This window comes from Schistocerca cancellata, chromosome 5, assembly GCF_023864275.1.
Source record: "Schistocerca cancellata isolate TAMUIC-IGC-003103 chromosome 5, iqSchCanc2.1, whole genome shotgun sequence".
Classification (NCBI taxonomy): domain Eukaryota; kingdom Metazoa; phylum Arthropoda; class Insecta; order Orthoptera; family Acrididae; genus Schistocerca; species Schistocerca cancellata.
In genome coordinates this window covers 665,608,719-665,626,630 of record NC_064630.1, presented here as the reverse complement: position 1 = coordinate 665,626,630, position 17,912 = coordinate 665,608,719, and the positions used below count along the sequence as shown (strand labels likewise).

The 17,912-nt window shown below is 41.8% G+C and overlaps 1 protein-coding gene across 1 annotated transcript in view; it reads right to left on the bottom strand.

Annotated features, from left to right (window-relative positions):
* The window catches only part of LOC126188755 (sodium-coupled monocarboxylate transporter 1-like), a 244,087-nt gene that overhangs the window by 168,954 nt on the left and 57,221 nt on the right, over positions 1 to 17,912 (bottom strand). Inside the window, exons 8-11 of the mRNA XM_049930365.1 lie at positions 16,442 to 16,550; positions 15,049 to 15,158; positions 12,544 to 12,727; positions 3,939 to 4,025 (exon numbers count right to left, since the gene is read on the bottom strand). Of these exons, the coding sequence (XP_049786322.1) occupies positions 3,939 to 4,025; positions 12,544 to 12,727; positions 15,049 to 15,158; positions 16,442 to 16,550 (490 nt within the window). The remainder of the gene's footprint in view (positions 1 to 3,938; positions 4,026 to 12,543; positions 12,728 to 15,048; positions 15,159 to 16,441; positions 16,551 to 17,912) is intronic.

Below are 17,912 nucleotides of genomic sequence, written 5' to 3'. Positions count from 1 at the left end.
TGCTGATTGGGTGGATAACATTCTGCGGAATGTGTCATAGATTCCACTCAGAAACTGTAATAACAGCTTGCTTGCCATATCTTTGGCCTTAGCTTGTCGGTAAAAGGCAACAATGTCTGCATGAAAATTGTCTTCAGAGTCTGTATTAACGGTGTATTCGACTCTCAGATTTCTTTACCTTCATGCAAGATGTCAAGTAGTCAGAGACTGAAGGGTGAAAGGCTAGGGTGGGAAGTTGCGAAACATTCAACGTATCGAGGAAGGAAAATATAAAACTGTGTTGGACTCCGCAGCCCATGAGATGTTCCATGCAGAAAGGAAATATGTTCGATCTACATCTCTGAAATAACGTGCCCCTACAAAACTGTTTGGACTTGTGTGGTAGACCACTTGGGTAAAGATTAGAAACGGGACGGTTAATAGATCACTACAATCAGCTCCACCAGTCAAAATATTTCCACGATAGCCTTAATTAAAGAGAAATTTTCCGACCAAGAAATGTTAGTAGAATGTCGCTTTAACGAGAAAAGTATTACTCAAGAATAAGACATAAATCCAGGAGCCAGTGTCTCCTTAATAAGAGGAGAGGTATTGTCCCACAACCATTTCGAAATCATACATCAAACTCATGTTTTTTACGCGTCTTGTTGATAAGTAGACTCGTCCATCATTTCACTATTATTAGCGAAGACACACTTATTGCCGTTACGATACTGTCAGTGTGACAATGCTCACCGATTTGGCAAGCCTGTTGCAAAAAGTTAATAGCACTAACTCTCGAATCATTAGAAAGTGATTTCTCAAATGTTGCTAATGGTATCGTTAATCAGATGCAGAAAACGTATTTCACAACTTACTACAAAATTATAGTTTTAAATTATTCCCTTGTACACTGAAACCTTTCTCCCAATGACTTGTTTAGACACAATACAAGACAGTTAAACTCGACTTCTTAAACGCGGCGTTTCGGAGTTCACTCACTCAGAATGAGCTACTGTATTAATATTTGTGATACAAGAAAAAGAAATATTTGTAATTTTAAAATTAGCATTCTGTTATACATAGAATATACTCAGCAATCAGCATCTTGATTATCTTCTATTTAATATTACATGTACAGATGCTCAGTGTTTATACCAAATTTTCAGGCATAATTTTGTCATACATGAAATCATAACTTGCAGTGAGCCACTTCCACATTGCAGTACACGTAAAGTAGCAGTTTACGTATGGCATTACTGATAAGCAAAACTCTGCTTGTATAGAAAGAAAGCAGAGTATTTCACAAACACAAAAACTACCGCTCCTCAAAATACTGCCTGTCCAAACCGACTTTATACTTTCGCTGTAAGACCTTCAAAATACTTTGAAAATTAAGCCGCTATGAAAGCATGCAAACGTGTGATAGCAGAGGCGTAAACTTATTTATAACTGATACAGAATATGAACACACAATAATGTTTCCAAAGATCATATTACCTGAGTACTGATGCATATCTTGGTGAGCACAAGATAGAAGCTGGCCTAAGTGGCCGTACGGTTCTAGTCGCTACAGTCTGGAACCGCGCGACCGCTGCGGTCGCAGGTTCGAATCCTGCCTCGGGCATGGATTTGTGTGATGTCGTTAGGTTAGTTAGGTTTAAGTAGTTCTAAGTTCTAGGGGACTGATGACCACATAGTGCTCAGAGCCATTTGAACAAGATACAAAACAAGTGAATGTACACCTCCAAATAACTCAAATGTGGTTTGAAAATACGATTAAAATATGATCTGCAGTATTTTCCAGAAGATTCAAAGAATAATGAAATAGAGTAGCTAGGCAACTTAACAACTGAGTCGCCGTAAAAAAATAAAAAATGAGATAACGGCCAAGTGCGAGTGGGGCGCACGATCAGAGGGTTCTGCACAAACTTATTTATGTTTATAGACATTTCATCCATCTCTGGAATCTGGGAGCTCGACGATTTTTGACTGTTACGGACATTGAATCTGGCAAGATACGTCACAGGAATTCGCAGACTTTCGAGAATGACAAATGGTAGAAAAATATGCCTCTCGTGTGACATAATTACAAATTAACTTTGTTCTGGTTTTTTCTTTACTTGTACTGTGAAACCTTGTTTCTTGCCTAATTTCAGGAAGTACTATGTTTTAATGAAAAAGTTTGGTATTACGAAAATTTTTGTGACAAGGCGAAACTGGTTTCGTCTGGCCACAACGGTGGGTTTCTTGATTGCTCTGTGAGAAGACTCGTCGAACTAGAACACATGCAGTTTTAGTTCTTATTACATAACTGAATAAAAGATTTGCTATTTTTGACACTTGTTCGCCGCAGGAGTGTTTGGACTAGTAGAGCATCACTTAATGCACTAATTAACAAACTGTTCTCTTGAGGTACAGTGTCCAACATTAATAACACGAGAAGTTCATCTGAAACTTTACCGACTCGTTGGTACTGTACCATGCGGAACACTAGGCTGAACTCAGTGAGAGGGCGTTGATTTTGTTGAGAGGGAGGCATGGTCTTCTGAATCGCCTCCAATACGTCGTTGCGGATTGCACCGAGCCCTCGCTAGTGCTTTTGGTGCCGAATCACGTTGCAAAATTTGGTGTGACAAGACGATTTCTGGACTAAACCACAAAAATATGTTACATAAATGACCGGATCTTATGGCTGCCTTGTCTTAGAAACATAACTCTGGTACACTATCAAGGAACCATAGACGGAGGAAGTGGCCTAAACTTCAACTTGTTACGTCTATCACTTTGTAAGAAAAAGGTGTCTTCTCCTGTGGACGGACAGAGAGACATTCGGATAAAAAATGACAGTTCTTTTTCTGTGATATGAATGGAAATTAAAAATTTAGGATTTTTCCATTTACTTGCATTTATAAGCCTCTCTGTGTGCCAAATGCCATGATTCTAGATTAACCTAGAAGTTCTGATGAGTGAGTTTGCGAGTATCAATATACGACAGAAATGGCCGTACTTTTTGATTGCTTCCATTTAGCTGCTTAGCTTTCTTAGCGCGAAGATACCACAAACTTATTTATAAGACATAAATTGAAACTTCACATGTCTTCCCACTTCTGAGAAGAAGGGGTCCTACCAGACAGACAACAAATGACTAAAACTTTTTTCCTGTGTGTGACAGTCACAAATTAACATGTTTCGGATGTTTTCTTTTGATTGTACTGTTAAACGTTGACACTCTCTAAATTTCGTGATTCTGGGTCAACGACATGCACCCTACAGTTTCTGATGAGTGAGTCTGCGACTATCAAGGTGTGTAATATAAATGGCAGTATCTTTTGGTCGCATTGACGTATAAGTTTTAATTTTTGCACCACCATGGGACAGAGAGTGACATAAATTACAACTTCACGTCTACCTCTTCCTAAGGAAATTGATTTTTAACAGTCGGTTGGAGTGTCAGGTAAGCAGGAAGACAGAAAGACAGATGAAAGAAACTTTCTGGCAGATTAAAACTGTTTGCCGGACAGAGACTCGAACTCGGGACCTTCGCCTTTCGCGGGCAAGTGCTCTACCAACTGTGCTACCCAAGCACGATTCACGCCCCATTCTCACAGCTTCACTTCTGCCAGTACCTCGTCTCCTACCTTCCAAACTTCAAAGAAGCTCTCCTGAGAGTTGCTCAGTTGGTAGAGCACTTGCCCGCGAAAGGCAAAGGTCCCGAGTTCGAGTCTCGGTCCGGCACACTGTTTTAATCTGCCAGAAAGTTTCATACCAGCGTACACTCCGCTGCAGAGTGAAAATCTCATTCTGGAGACAGATGGATCTTATAAGGGCTGCATTTTAACCGATATATGTACGGAACCCTAGTTACGGAAGGTTTCTTCTTTTTCTGTTGACAGTACAAATGTAATGAGTGAATAATGGTGGTGTGGCGTCACTGTTAGATTGGGGTCAGTGCTTACCTTGGTGTTGGCTGAGGGAACCAGCATGCCGAGTGTGAATATCCCGAGCAGCGCGCCGTTCGTCACGCCTCCCACGCTGTAGCCCAGCTGTGGACACAAAGAGAAACGGCGCGCTGTTGTCACAAGATTAGCTGTAATAGGCAGTTAGCGGGTAACGGCGGCAACGCACACACTGGTAGCCTGGCGCGGCCGACTGACGGGCGTGTGGGAGTCCGCTGCCGGCATTCTGAAGGCTCCGGGATGCGCCGTGGAGCGTGCTCGGATCAGCCGGTGGAGCTCTGCCAGCGCAAGACAGGGCCAGGCTCGAGTCTGTGCTCTGGACGCGTGTTTTAGCTAGCAAAAAATTTCTATTTCTGTTGCTACAGAGGCCTGTCGTCAAGCATCTTTACAATTAACAACCCCATCTGGCAAGTAGCTAACAGTAATTTACAGCCTTCGAATAAGGATAGATAGACTGTAGAAGAAGTTGGTAATGATGTATGTTCTTATTGCTGGGTATTCCAGATTTTCTTGCTCTGTTATCTTGAAAGTAAGAATGAAAATGGTTCAAATGGCTCTAAGCACTATGGGACTTAACATCTGAGGACATCAGTCCACTGGATGTAGAACTACTTCAACCTAGCTAACCTAAGAACACACACATCCATGCCAGAGGCAGGATTCGAACCTACGACCCTAGCAGCAGCGCGGTTCCGGACTGAAGCGCCAAGAACCGCTCGGCCACAGCGACCGGCTCGCAAAATAGCAATTCCGTTTCTATCGCCAGGCAAAAGAAATTACAAGCTAAGATAAAAATAGAAAAAAAATAAAAACGACGCACCACGCATCAGTTACGCAAATTGTTCACTAATTGATATCTGTACAGGAGACATAAAATAATAAATTTTGGCGGCCGATGGACGAATATGTGACGCTGTATAATAATTTCACCACGCACGTGACAAGAATAGTAAACAGGGGACATTTCTCTTGCTCTTTGAGAGTTGCTCTCCATTAGAACGTTCTAAACGGCGTACTAGCAGTAATAGACAGCACGCGTGGCTGATTAATGGGATAAGGATATCATGTAGAACAAAGAGCCGGCCGGTGTGGCCGAGCAGTTGTAGGCGCTTCAGTCTGGAACTGAGCGACCGCTACAGTCGCAGGTTCGAATCCTGCCCTCGGGCATGGATGTGTGTGATGTCCTTAGGTTAGTTAGGTTTAAGTAGTTCTAAGTTCTAGCGGCCTGATGACCTCAGATGTTAAGTACCACAGTGCTCAGAGCCATTTGAACCATTAGAACAAAGCAGGAATTTTATAAATATGTTAGAAGTAGTCACAATCAAGCTACAATAGCCCATTACAAACAGTATTGTAAGGTGCGTGAAAATGTTCTTAGGAAGGCAAAGAGTACGTGATATGCAAATAGAAGGTCGACGATATAAAGTCAGCTCGTAGTAAAAATATTTATGTTAATGATAAATCAGATATATGTACAGTATTTAACAATAATTTTCTCGGCGTTGTTGATGATTTAAATATAAATTTAGATTCTACAGGGAATCATATAACTTTCTTGGCATATGCCTTTCCGAGACTGATGTCTGAAATACTCTTCTGAGGAAATTGAGTCAATAATTAAATCACTGAAGACTAAGGACTCTCATGGTTATGATGGAGTGACAAGCAAAATATTAAAGTACTGTGCTGCACATGTTAGCCCTGTATTTTGATATACACTCCTGGAAATTGAAATAAGAACACCGTGAATTCATTGTCCCATGAAGAGGAAACTTTATTGACACATTCCTGGGGTCAGATACATCACATGATCACACTGACAGAACCACAGGCACATAGACACAGGCAACAGAGCATGCACAATGTCGGCACTAGTACAGTGTATATCCACCTTTCGCAGCAATGCAGGCTGCTATTCTCCCATGGAGACGATCGTAGAGATGCTGGATGTAGTCCTGTGGAACGGCTTGCCATGCCATTTCCACCTGGCGCCTCAGTTGGACCAGCGTTCGTGCTGGACGTGCAGACCGCGTGAGACGACGCTTCATCCAGTCCCAAACATGCTCAATGGGGGACAGATCCGGAGATCTTGCTGGCCAGGGTAGTTGACTTACACCTTCTAGAGCACGTTGGGTGGCACGGGATACATGCGGACGTGCATTGTCCTGTTGGAACAGCAAGTTCCCTTGCCGGTCTAGGAATGGTAGAACGATGGGTTCGATGACGGTTTGGATGTACCGTGCACTATTCAGTGTCCCCTCGACGATCACCAGTGGTGTACGGCCAGTGTAGGAGATCGCTCCCCACACCATGATGCCGGGTGTTGGCCCTGTGTGCCTCGGTCGTATGCAGTCCTGATTGTGGCGCTCTCCTGCACGGCGCCAAACACGCATACGACCATCATTGGCACCAAGGCAGAAGCGACTCTCATCGCTGAAGACGACACGTCTCCATTCGTCCCTCCATTCACGCCTATCGCGACACCACTGGAGGCGGGCTACACGATGTTGGGGCGTGAGCGGAAGACGGCCTAACGGTGTGCGGGACCGTAGCCCAGCTTCATGGAGACGGTTGCGAATGGTCCTCGCCGATACCCCAGGAGCAACAGTGTCCCTAATTTGCTGGGAAGTGGCGTTGCGGTCCCCTATGGCACTGCGTAGGATCATACGGTCTTGGCGTGCATCCGTGCGTCGCTGCGGTCCGGTCCCAGGTCGACGGGCATGTGCACCTTCCGCCGACCACTGGCGACAACATCGATGTACTGTGGAGACCTCACGCGCCACGTGTTGAGCAATTCGGCGGTACGTCCACCCGGCCTCCCGCATGCCCACTATACGCCCTCGCTCAAAGTCCGTCAACTGCACATACGGTTCACGTCCACGCTGTCGCGGCATGCTACCAGTGTTAAAGACTGCGATGGAGCTCCGTATGCCACGGCAAACTGGCTGACACTGACGGCGGCGGTGCACAAATGCTGCGCAGCTAGCGCCATTCGACGGCCAACACCGCGGTTCCTGGTGTGTCTGCTGTGCCGTGCGTGTGATCATTGCTTGTACAGCCCTCTCGCAGTGTCCGGAGCAAGTATGGTGGGTCTGACACACCGGTGTCAATGTGTTCTTTTTTCCATTTCCAGGAGTGTATTTGTAATTTTTTCCTGTAGCAATGATCAGTTACCCGAACGATTGAAATACTCAGTAGTAAAGCCGCTTTATAAAAATGGAGAAACGGATAATGTAGACAATTTTAGACCTATTTCTATACCATCAGTGTTTGTTAAAGTATTGAAAAGGCTATGTATGTAAGGATAGTTGATAATTTTATATCACACGATTTGCTATCAGATGTACAGTTCGGCTTTAGAAGCAGTTTAACAACTGAAAATGCGATATTCTATTTTTTCTGTGACTTACTTGATTGTTACACAAAAGGGTTCGAACGCTAGGCACATTTTATATTTAACTAAGGCATTTGATTGTATTGATCACAAAATATTGCTCCAGATGTTGGACCATTACGGAATACGGGAAGTAGTTCACAATTGGTTCAGCTCTTACTTTAGCAACAGACAGCACAACGTCATTATTCATGGTGTTGAGAATCGCTGTGACGTGGGGTCTGAGTGGGGAATGGTCAGGTGGGGGGTGCCCCAGGGATCAGTGTTGGGGCCACTCCTGTTCCTTATTTATATAAATGGTAAGCCCTCTGGTATTATGGGTAACTCTAAAATATTTCTTTTTGCTGATGACACTAGCTTGGTAGTAAAGGATGTTGTATGCAACATTGGCTTGGTTTCAAATAGTGCAGTTCATGACTTAAGTTCATTGCTTGTAAAAAATAAACTAACGCTAAATCACAGTAAGACTCAGTTGTTACTAACACACAATTCAACAAAATCTGACGTTTTAATTTCACAGAGTGGGCATAAGACTAGTGAAACTCAACAGTTCAAATTTCTGGGTGATCAGATAGATAGTAAGCTGTCGTGGAATGCTCACGTTCAGCATGTTGTTCAATGACTTAATGCTGCCATTTTTACTATTCGAACGGTATCTGAAGTGCGTGATCGTTCAACACGAAAATTAGTCTACTTTGCTTATTTTCATTCGCTTATATCGTATGGTATTATATTCTAGGGTAACTATTTCTATTCAAAAATTTTTGGCTCAGAAACGGGCGGTCTGGGCAATAAGTCGCGTAAGTTCACGAAACTCTAGTCGGCCCCTGTTCACGAGTCTCGGTATTTTGACATTGGCCTCTCAATAGATATATTCCGTACTGTAATTTCTTGTTAACAATAATAGCTTATTCCCAAAAATAAGCAGCTTTCACTCAATTAATACTCGGCAGAATTCAAAGCTGCATTTGGATCGAACTTCCTTAAGTCTTGTGCAGAAGGGCGTGCAGTATACGGCTGCATCCATTTTCAATAAGCTACCACTGGAATTCAAATATCTTAGCAGTAATCCACGCGCTTTCAAATCGAAACTGCAGAGTTTCCTCATGGGTCACTCCTTCTATTCTGTCAATTAGTTCCTTGAAAATTTAAGCTGATTCTTGTTGTATTGTTGATTGCGTTTACTTAAACTTATCTATTATTAATTTTATATTGTAATTTCGTGTACTGACACGTTCCATGACCTCGGAGATTTACTCCCCAATTTGGTCCTACGGAACTTTCACGTGTAAATTTAAAAAAAAAGAATGAGAAAGTCTTTGCTGACATCGTTCAGTTGGAAAGTTACTACGCCTCGCAGAGAGGCGCATGGACAACATACGCAGATGTCAGCATTGAAGAGCGGACGTGTTGTTGATCTCAAGGAAGTTGGTTAGATTAATAGGCCAATTACTGGACATTTGAATAGGAGGCATGCCACTATTCGAAGACATTCGCAGGAACCTTGGTCAAACACAGCATCAAAAAGGTAGGAAGCGGCTGATCCAGATAGATAATAGTACGTGAGGACCGAGAGGCACTCAGAGTTCATGATTACTCATCATCATCGACCCGACGTGCGGCCGGTGCTTCAGTAACCACAAAAACCATTAATAGGGGGGCTCACAGGAAGAGTGCTGAGCTCTGGGCTCTCTTCTCACCGACTTCCGTTGATCTCTGTACACTGACAGGCCCGTCTGCAGTGGTGTCGGCACATTCGGCCTGGAATCTCGTTGACTGGAATGATGAGACACACTTCAAATTGAGTTCTGATGAGCAGCGAGGACATTTCGGGAGACTCGCTGGAGAGGGATGGGATACGAACCTGTCACCCACCATATGGGCTGACAGCCGGTAGTGATGGTTTGGGATGCCTTTTCATTTCATAGCAGGACCCCTTTGGTTGTCATCTGCAGTGTGCCTACAGCACAGAAGTACGTTGACAATATTCTGTGCTCCTTTCTGTTGCCTTTCGTGGTATGCTGTCTTGGGCTTACATTTCAGAGAAATAGTGCCAACCGCACTCAGCAATAATTTGGACCGCTTATCTTCATGGTGAAGTATAATGGGCAGGGCCCTCCAATCATCTCGGGATTTTGGTGATCATACTCGCCAATTGGACAGAATTTTGCACGATATCTCTCAGGGCAACATCCAACACCTTCTCAACGACTGTCCACCCGAGTAAGGACCAGAAGTAAACCAACACGTTATTGGCTTGCTCTTTCTCTTGATTAAATCATCCTTCATCAGCTTAACTTCGTGGTGCAATTAACTTCCAAATGGGGTGTGTCACTGGAGAGTGACATAGGTCAACGAAACTTCGACCATACATGGAACGAGCTGCTACAGTATACCACAGTAGTAACTGAAACTAATATTTGTTTTTATTTGTTGGTTAAGAGTGTATGATCACTACAGACGGAAATATATACTCTAAAACGAGTTTCCATGTTGGCCACAAGGTTGGTAAGGTCTTGTAGTAGAACGTTCCATTTCTCCAACAGTTGCTGGATGGTTTTTGCTGCATGTGGACATCCTGCAGTATGGCTCCCCATCTCATCACACACGCGTTGATAATTCTTAAGTCAGGGGAAGCTGTGCTACTGAGCCATGTTTATTCAAAGAGAAACAGAAGTTTGAAGCTAAGGAGTTCGCCTCAGAAAGCATTTGGCTGGATGGACGATGTGTACAATATTTCAGTAGCGACACAATGAAACAGATTTCACATTCATCAGGTATTTTAAGACAGACTTACTTGCGTTGAAAAAAGATGTGCGGCATTTACTTGGCTTTATCAGTTGAAACTTTCCTTAATTTTTATTACAGCATCGTTGTGTACCCTTATCCAGGAACATATAACTAAAATTACCCTTCAAATTTTTTTTGTACTATGGCACCTTATTGCTGCGTAAAGAGACAGTTGAAAGAAAAGTTTCCTTAATTCATGTTTGTCGACTTTGCTGCCACGGGTTTGTAATGCATAGCTAAGAAACAGGAAAAGAAGCATTCAATCAAATATTTTGGATACGTTGCAAATGGAACGAATAAAGTCTGGATACATCATATTGAAAGAAGGAAATTCCCATAACATAAATTAAGCTTGTATATCCCGTTAAATTCATTGAGTTATTCTATATCCCATAGCCCAATGAACAACTGATTGCCACAATGAATAACTGCAGAATATTTTAATATTTAAATGATATTCGTTTTCACGTTTTATTTTAGAATTAGAATAGAGATTGACATATATTCTTCACTTTAGGGCTTGTCGAGTACAGTAATGACTAATAGCAATGTGAGATCTAACATTAAACTAAACATTACAATTAGAACAGAAACTGTACATTTACTCCAATTGAAGATACACCATATCCATCTTTCGTCGGTGCTGGCTCTTCACTGAGTTTCAGTAATTCTGAGTTTAACATTGCTCTAAATTTAAACTGTAGAATCACAGCTCATTTCTTAAAATGAAAAAATACGTTATGTACTATCTCCTGGCCGTACGGAGACTTCACTTGGTGCAAGCCGTCCTGTTGACACATTCTTTCAGAAGTTCAATTTCAAATACGTGTTCTGATGTAACTGAAATAGTGGGTGGCTTTTACTGCTCTAGCGTTTCTGACATACACAATGAAAGGAACTGACTATTTCTTAACATGAAAAACCTGTCTGTTTTAACACGATGTTCTGATGTTCTGACGTTTTTATAAGGGAGAATGAATCTTCAAACGAAAATATCCGTGAATACTCATTAAATTTATACTATTTTTCGTACCATAATGTGCTACTGACAAAATGGAAGGCACCCCTTCAAAATGTCAAGTGGCTAAATTAAACCCCTAGGTCTGAGCCCACAGTGAATGTCCGCTTACACCACCGTTCACAGATAATTGAATATTTTAGGAATATCAGTGACGTAAATGTAGAAATAATTTAAATGTATACCTTTACAAGAGAGGGAAGTAAGTTATCTGAACTGAAACTGACACAACGACTGAATGTTATGGAAAATGTGACATTGGTATCAATTTATCATATGACATTTTTCAAACAAGTATATTTACAAACAACTGATTTAACACAAGAAGAATACAAAAGTGTTAAAAAAATTATTTACTTGAGCTGATAAACGTAGGAAAAAAGGAGATTTTTAAAATTCAACTAATGATTTGGACACTTTCTCTATGGATTGAAATTCTTCTACATTTTTAATGATTGTGGCATTGTACTTAATCAGGAAAGAAATCGCTTTGCGTTGCCTAACGCAAACTTCAATTCGAAAAAGTGATTATAAAGCTGGGTTCCGTACATTTTTTTCCGTCATTTATCACTGGTTTGTCTACTACACTCGCTTGAAAAATATCAGAGATTAATATTTCACACCCAGGCGAAAAATATCGAGGACTAGTGTGAAGAATAAAATTGTACAGTAGCTTTCATGTAAAAAGTACCGACTGTATTGAAAAAGTATACTCTGTAATCCAAAAGCGTTCAGTATCAGAATAAATTTGTTAAACAAATGAAATGACAGATATTCAGAGACTTTTCTAGTATCATACAGATATGATTTTATGTATACAGACTGAAGCAGCGAGTGAAAATTTGTACGAAGACCGGGAATCGAATGTGGGTCTCCTGCTTACTAGGCAGGGGCGCTGGCCTCTAAGCCACGTTGTAGAAATGGTTCACACAACTGCAGGGACTACACTTGTCTGCTTTTCTCCTCTATCCATATTCTCACTGCCTCTGCAGTCTACTCTAAATTCCCCCTTACATACGAACAGAACTGCCGAAGCTCTCCATGTTCTGGAATAGCACATCAGCATTGAACGAAAATGAGGGATCGAGCCTGAACCCCCGGTATACGTACTTACATAAATTTTTAATTGCCACTTCAGTCTATTTACATAAAATTCATTAGAGGATTAAACGAACAGAAGCTCAAAGACAGTATCAGACTAAAAATCCAGTTGATTACATAAATCTTTCAGATTTTTTCTACTGAAAGGTATTTGGTATCAGAATTATCGTTTTAACTTAGAAATGAAATAATTTTCTCATTTCTCGTATTGTCCGAATATTTCCTTAAGTACCCTACAACAAATGTCCGGAGTTCTTCTGAACTTTTGGGTATACGTTGTTGCCTTTGAGATGGATGCTTACCTCCAGAATTGTTCCCAGCCGCTCGACAATGAAGACCATTCCTACGGTGACTATGCCCACAGCCAGCACGATACCTTGCATTATAAAATTCACCAGGAGATCCGTCTTCTTTTTGGGCATCAGGGGCAGCAGGAAGTCCTCGTAGATAGTAGCAGAAAGAGCGTTGAGAGTGCCGGACATGGAACTAAAATCAAGCGCTCATTGCTAAGATGTGTCAGACGAATTATTAGTAGTACAGAACAAATATACTGGAACACCAAGCCAATTTTCATATATCAGCTGCTAATTTCTGGACACCGATATTAAACTAGTTAGTTCAGGATGATTTCGAGATGTTAAACTTGCAGGAACATGAAACAAAGCTAAATTTCTCAGTTTGAGGTAGGGAGCCTAGTCCGAAAACAAGCTATCCGAAATTTGTGAGCGAAAAACTTTCCGATGTCTGACAGTGGAGTACAAGTATCGGTGATGTTGTTACTACGAGGGACACTCCAAAAAAAAAATGCACACGATTTTTGTAAAAATACAGTTTTGTTTCTGGATGTGTGAAAGTTTGTTTTCAAACATAGTTCAAGATGTTCCCGTGAATGGCGCTGTCATAGCATGTCTTCAAGGTGGCTGTTACACTTGACGTTAGTCAGAAGCAACGTGCAGTCATAGAATTCCTGTGATGTCAAAACGAGACAGTGGGAAACATCCACAAGAGGTTGAAAATGGTGTATGGAGATGCTGCTGTCGATCGCAGTAAAGTTAGTCGGTGGGCAAGCAGGTTACGTGATGAAAGCCGGCACGGCATTATTGAGGATTGTCCTCGCAGTGACAGGCGTCGTACTGCACACACTCCAGACAATGTGCAAAGAGTTAACGAATTGGTGACTGTTGACAGACGCATCATAGTGAACGAATTATTACGCTACTTTGGGATAGGGGAAGGAAGTGTTTCCAAAATACTGAAAGTGTCGGCAAAAGCAGGCACGACCACATGTCAGTCAAAAAACCATGGAAGCGATCACAAAACTTGGATGGACAACACTGAAACACTGGCCTTACAGCCCTGACCTGGCTCCATGTGACTATTATCTCTTTTGGAAACTGAAAGACTCTCTTCCTGGAACAAGGTTTGAAGTTGATGACTCCTTTGTGCGCGCTGCCAAACAGTGGCTCCAACAGGTTGGTCCAGAATTTTACCGTGCGGGTATAGAGGCGCTGGTTCCAAGATGGAGTAAGGCAGTTGAGAGAGATGGAAATTACGTGGAGAAATGAAAATATTGTTTCTAAAGGACGTATCTACACACTGTAAAACTTTCAAACATGTAGATAAAAGGTGGATTTTTTTCAAAAAATAGTGTGCATTTGGTTTGGAGTGACCCTCGTATGATTATGGGGTAGGCATATTTTAGAGGCAGTTGTATGGACCAAAATTAGAAAAAGTCTAGTATACATGAGCTCTTGTTCATAACACTGGTTTAGCGCAGTTACATTTTTCTTGGAGACGTGTACATCTCCATAGATACAGGGGTGATGACTGTAGTAACATGTGTACAGTAATAAAATAGACAAACGCTACTGAATTGACTTATTCCTCAGACTAGATGTTTTGGAAGATACGTTCCATTTTCTGCTACAGTTAAATGAAGTGTTTACACTTCTTATGACTACACTGCAGAGATGTGTAATCATGACAATATCTTGGAACCAGTAGGTACGACAGTTTGAGACACTTGTATCAAGTTGAATCTGAAATGCAATCTCGCAGCTGATAAGAGGGCACAAGTGATTAAAATTGTTTACTCAACTTGATTAATTTACGTCAAATTAAAGTGTCAAATTAAACTAGCAACGGTTCCAGTTCCCTACTTCGGTTAAAGAAAGTCCAGAATAAAATTATGCATCTAGGTGGTCACATCCTAAATCATAGTTCAATTGCGCATCGTTTGGAAAGAGATATTCCTTGTTATACTGTCGTATTGTTGCTTGCTGAAGTTTTTTCCCATTGTCGGTTTTGCACTTAAATGAAGTGTTTACACTTCTTATGAATGCACTGCAAAGATGTGTAACCATGACAGTATCTTGGAACCAGTAGGTACGACAGTTTGAGACACTTGTATCAAGTTAAATCTGAAATGCAGTCTCGCAGCTGATACGAGGGCACAAGTGATTAAAATTGTTTACTCAACTTGATTAATCTACGTCAAATTAAAGTGTCAAATTAAACTAGCAATGGTTCCAGTTCCCTACTTCGGTTAAAGAAAGTCCAGAATAAAATTATGCATCTAGGTGGTCACATCCTAAAACATAGTTCAATTTCGCATCGTTTGGAAAGAGATATTCCTTGTCACACTGTCGTATTGTTGCTTGTTGAAGTTATTTTGTCCTACTGTCGGTTTTGCACATAGCATGAACGGCAAGGTCAGTACTGCATGCTGGTATGCATCGACCATCAGCAACACTGAGGTCGATGGTACGTGTTCTCTAAGACTCCTCCGCTGCAGCGGCTGTACGCACCTGAGGGCAGCGCCGAAGATGCCGGCGACGAAGAGGCCCGGCAGCCCGGGGACGTGGCCGGCCACCCGCATCACGTAGAAGGGCAGCAGCTGGTCGGGCCGCGACACCTCCTGCACCGCCGTGGCAGCCGAAGACATTGTAAACATCACACCGCAGACGTATTTCAACTCACTATATTAATGAATTCTTTCAGCAATAAGATATGCAATTGACTACGACACTCGATGTACTCGATCAGCAATATTACATCATCGTACAGGATACGAGATACGACGTCATAAATATCAAACAGCATGAAAATGAAACTACAGGGCGAAATTCACTAGAGGTACAGGTGGAATATGTATACAAATAGGTGAGAAATATGTTAAATATATGTGAAATGTACTTTACATGTGCATACGTATACAAAATCAAAAGTAAAAAGCTCATCCTGAACCCCGGGAACGATTTCACCGAATTCCGATCTGGGAAGAATTACTGTGGGAGGATGAATTACGAGGCTAGTACTGTGGTAAGCCTGATAACGTTAGGAAAGAGGAGGAGATGGACAGGTAGTGAGGGGAAGGAAGTTCAAAAAAATTTCTCTAAGCACTATGGGACTTAACATCTGAGGTCATCAGTCCCTAGACGTAGAACTAATTAAACTTAACGAACCTAAGGACATCACACACATACATGTCCGAGGGAGGATTCGAACCTGCGACCGCAGTAGCAGCGCATTTCCGGACTGAAGCGCCTAGAAGCACTAGGTCACAGCGGCCGGCAGGGAAGAAGGAGTTACATAGGTGGGAGGAAGCGATACAGAAAGAGACAGAGAGGAGTGCGAAATGGACAGAAAGAGGGGAGAGGAGGAGATGGACAAGGAAAAGAAAGAGGGTTAGATAGATATAGGATATAGGAACTGATGAAGAGGGAGAACGAGGAGGAAATTACAGAGAAAGGAAAGGAGAGTTGGACTGAGAGAGAGGAGAGGTGGAGTTAGACAGGTAAAGGAACGAGGACAGAGAGAGGACGTGAACACGAGAGGGCCAAGAAGAGATAGACAGAGACTGAATGACGGAGGGAGGGACAGAGGGGGAATTAGAAGATGGCAATAAATACATACAATGACGGGTACTCAGTCTATAACGTAACAGTACTATCTGCTAGTTAATGAATACTTCTTAATTGTTACTTCTGTCATGATGCCGTAAACCGATCTGAACAGAAGAGCATCAGACTTGTAATCCATTACCAAAAGAAGCAGAGGGTACATTTCGTTATGCAAGAAATTAAAACTCAAATATTTCGTATTTGCGTAGTCATGAGATAATGCACTGACGCACGAAGTCAACAATACTCAAATAAAGTATCTGAGCCAGAAAATTTCTAAATACTGGGGAGCACTTACGTGGGTTTTGACAGGATCACAGTCGCGATAGGTGGCGTAGAGCAGGAACCCAGAAAAGACGCTGATGACCTTCATGAGGATTATGCCAAAAGTGAAGCCAGCCAGAGCCCTGCGAAATAAAGCTTTTGTCAGTAATTAATTAGTTTCTATACAAACAGGTTAAAGACTGTTCAACATTTTTGATTGGTTCCCGAATGTAGACGTGTCCTCTGCTAACTATGACTGGTCGTATTTCAGATACATTTTATGTATGCAGCACGTAGCAAATATTGCAGGTATTATTTGCACTGTTATCCGTTCTCTTAGACATAAATGAACTGTTTGCGACTGCTAGTAACATTGCCCGTTCTGTACGGTAACGACACAAGAAAATCGAGAAGCGTGGAAGGAACCAAACTGATATCGTCTCGATTGCGATGTTTTTTGCACTTCTGTGTGATAAATTCTAGTAAGCAGCAATTTAGTGCTTCACTAACCAGAGTAACCAACTGGCTAGAAACAAACTACGGAATGGAATCCGTTGGCACCGTGGTTAATGTTACCGAATCACACAGCTCGTCTTGGGTAACCATCCTAAAATAAGACTCCGGTGATTTCTCGAATCAAAATAAGAGTGGTTCCTATCACCTCTCCGAATCTCCTTACTGTCCTCAACCTACGGAATGGCTACCCCGACTAGAAAGACTTCGTGTTGATGGGACGTTAAGCCTTAACTTCCCTCAATTTTAACTGTACGTTGTATGTAACTTTAAAATAAGAAGCCCAGAAATAATATCCCATTACTCGGCTGATTTTCTAGTTCCTGTGCTCTCGTTCCCTTTCGCGAATAGTAGACAGAATGCATCTCGCACAAAATTAAAGTATCAAACATGGAGAACAAATGTACATCACGTTACGTCGAAGGTGAATTAAATCAATTTAGAATCTACAACTGCATAGATAGAAAATTTATAGGTAGAAAGTGCCTTCATAAATTTTAAGCAGTGAAGCCATTATCTTCCAAGAATTTTCCAACTGACAGTCAGAGTGTTGTTTGTGTTTCAGTGGTCACCCAAGTTCTCCTGCCGTAAGCAGAACAAATATTTGCTATTCTCGGTTTTGCTGTTCAACACTCTTTGTTGTTCCCTCAGGTTTTCTCGTATCCTACAGCATCCGTTCCCTATTAACTAATCCTAGTAATCTTAGCAACTGCCTCACCGAAGTACCTACTCTTCGTATGAGTTTTCCCTCACACACCTTTACTTCTTGTTTCTGATACCGCTTCATTAATGTTTACCAATGCTCAGATTCAAGTTTTAAATCTCCAGATCTTTTTTTTTTTCACTTTCGGTAGTACTTCACACAAACCTACAATTTCACCATCTTGTTTATTAATTTTGAACCAGTATTGGAAACTCGTCTTCTTTTGATAGTAGCATCTTCGCAAGCCATTTCAGCTGCTTTTACGATGTACAAAATTTAGGCTATTATC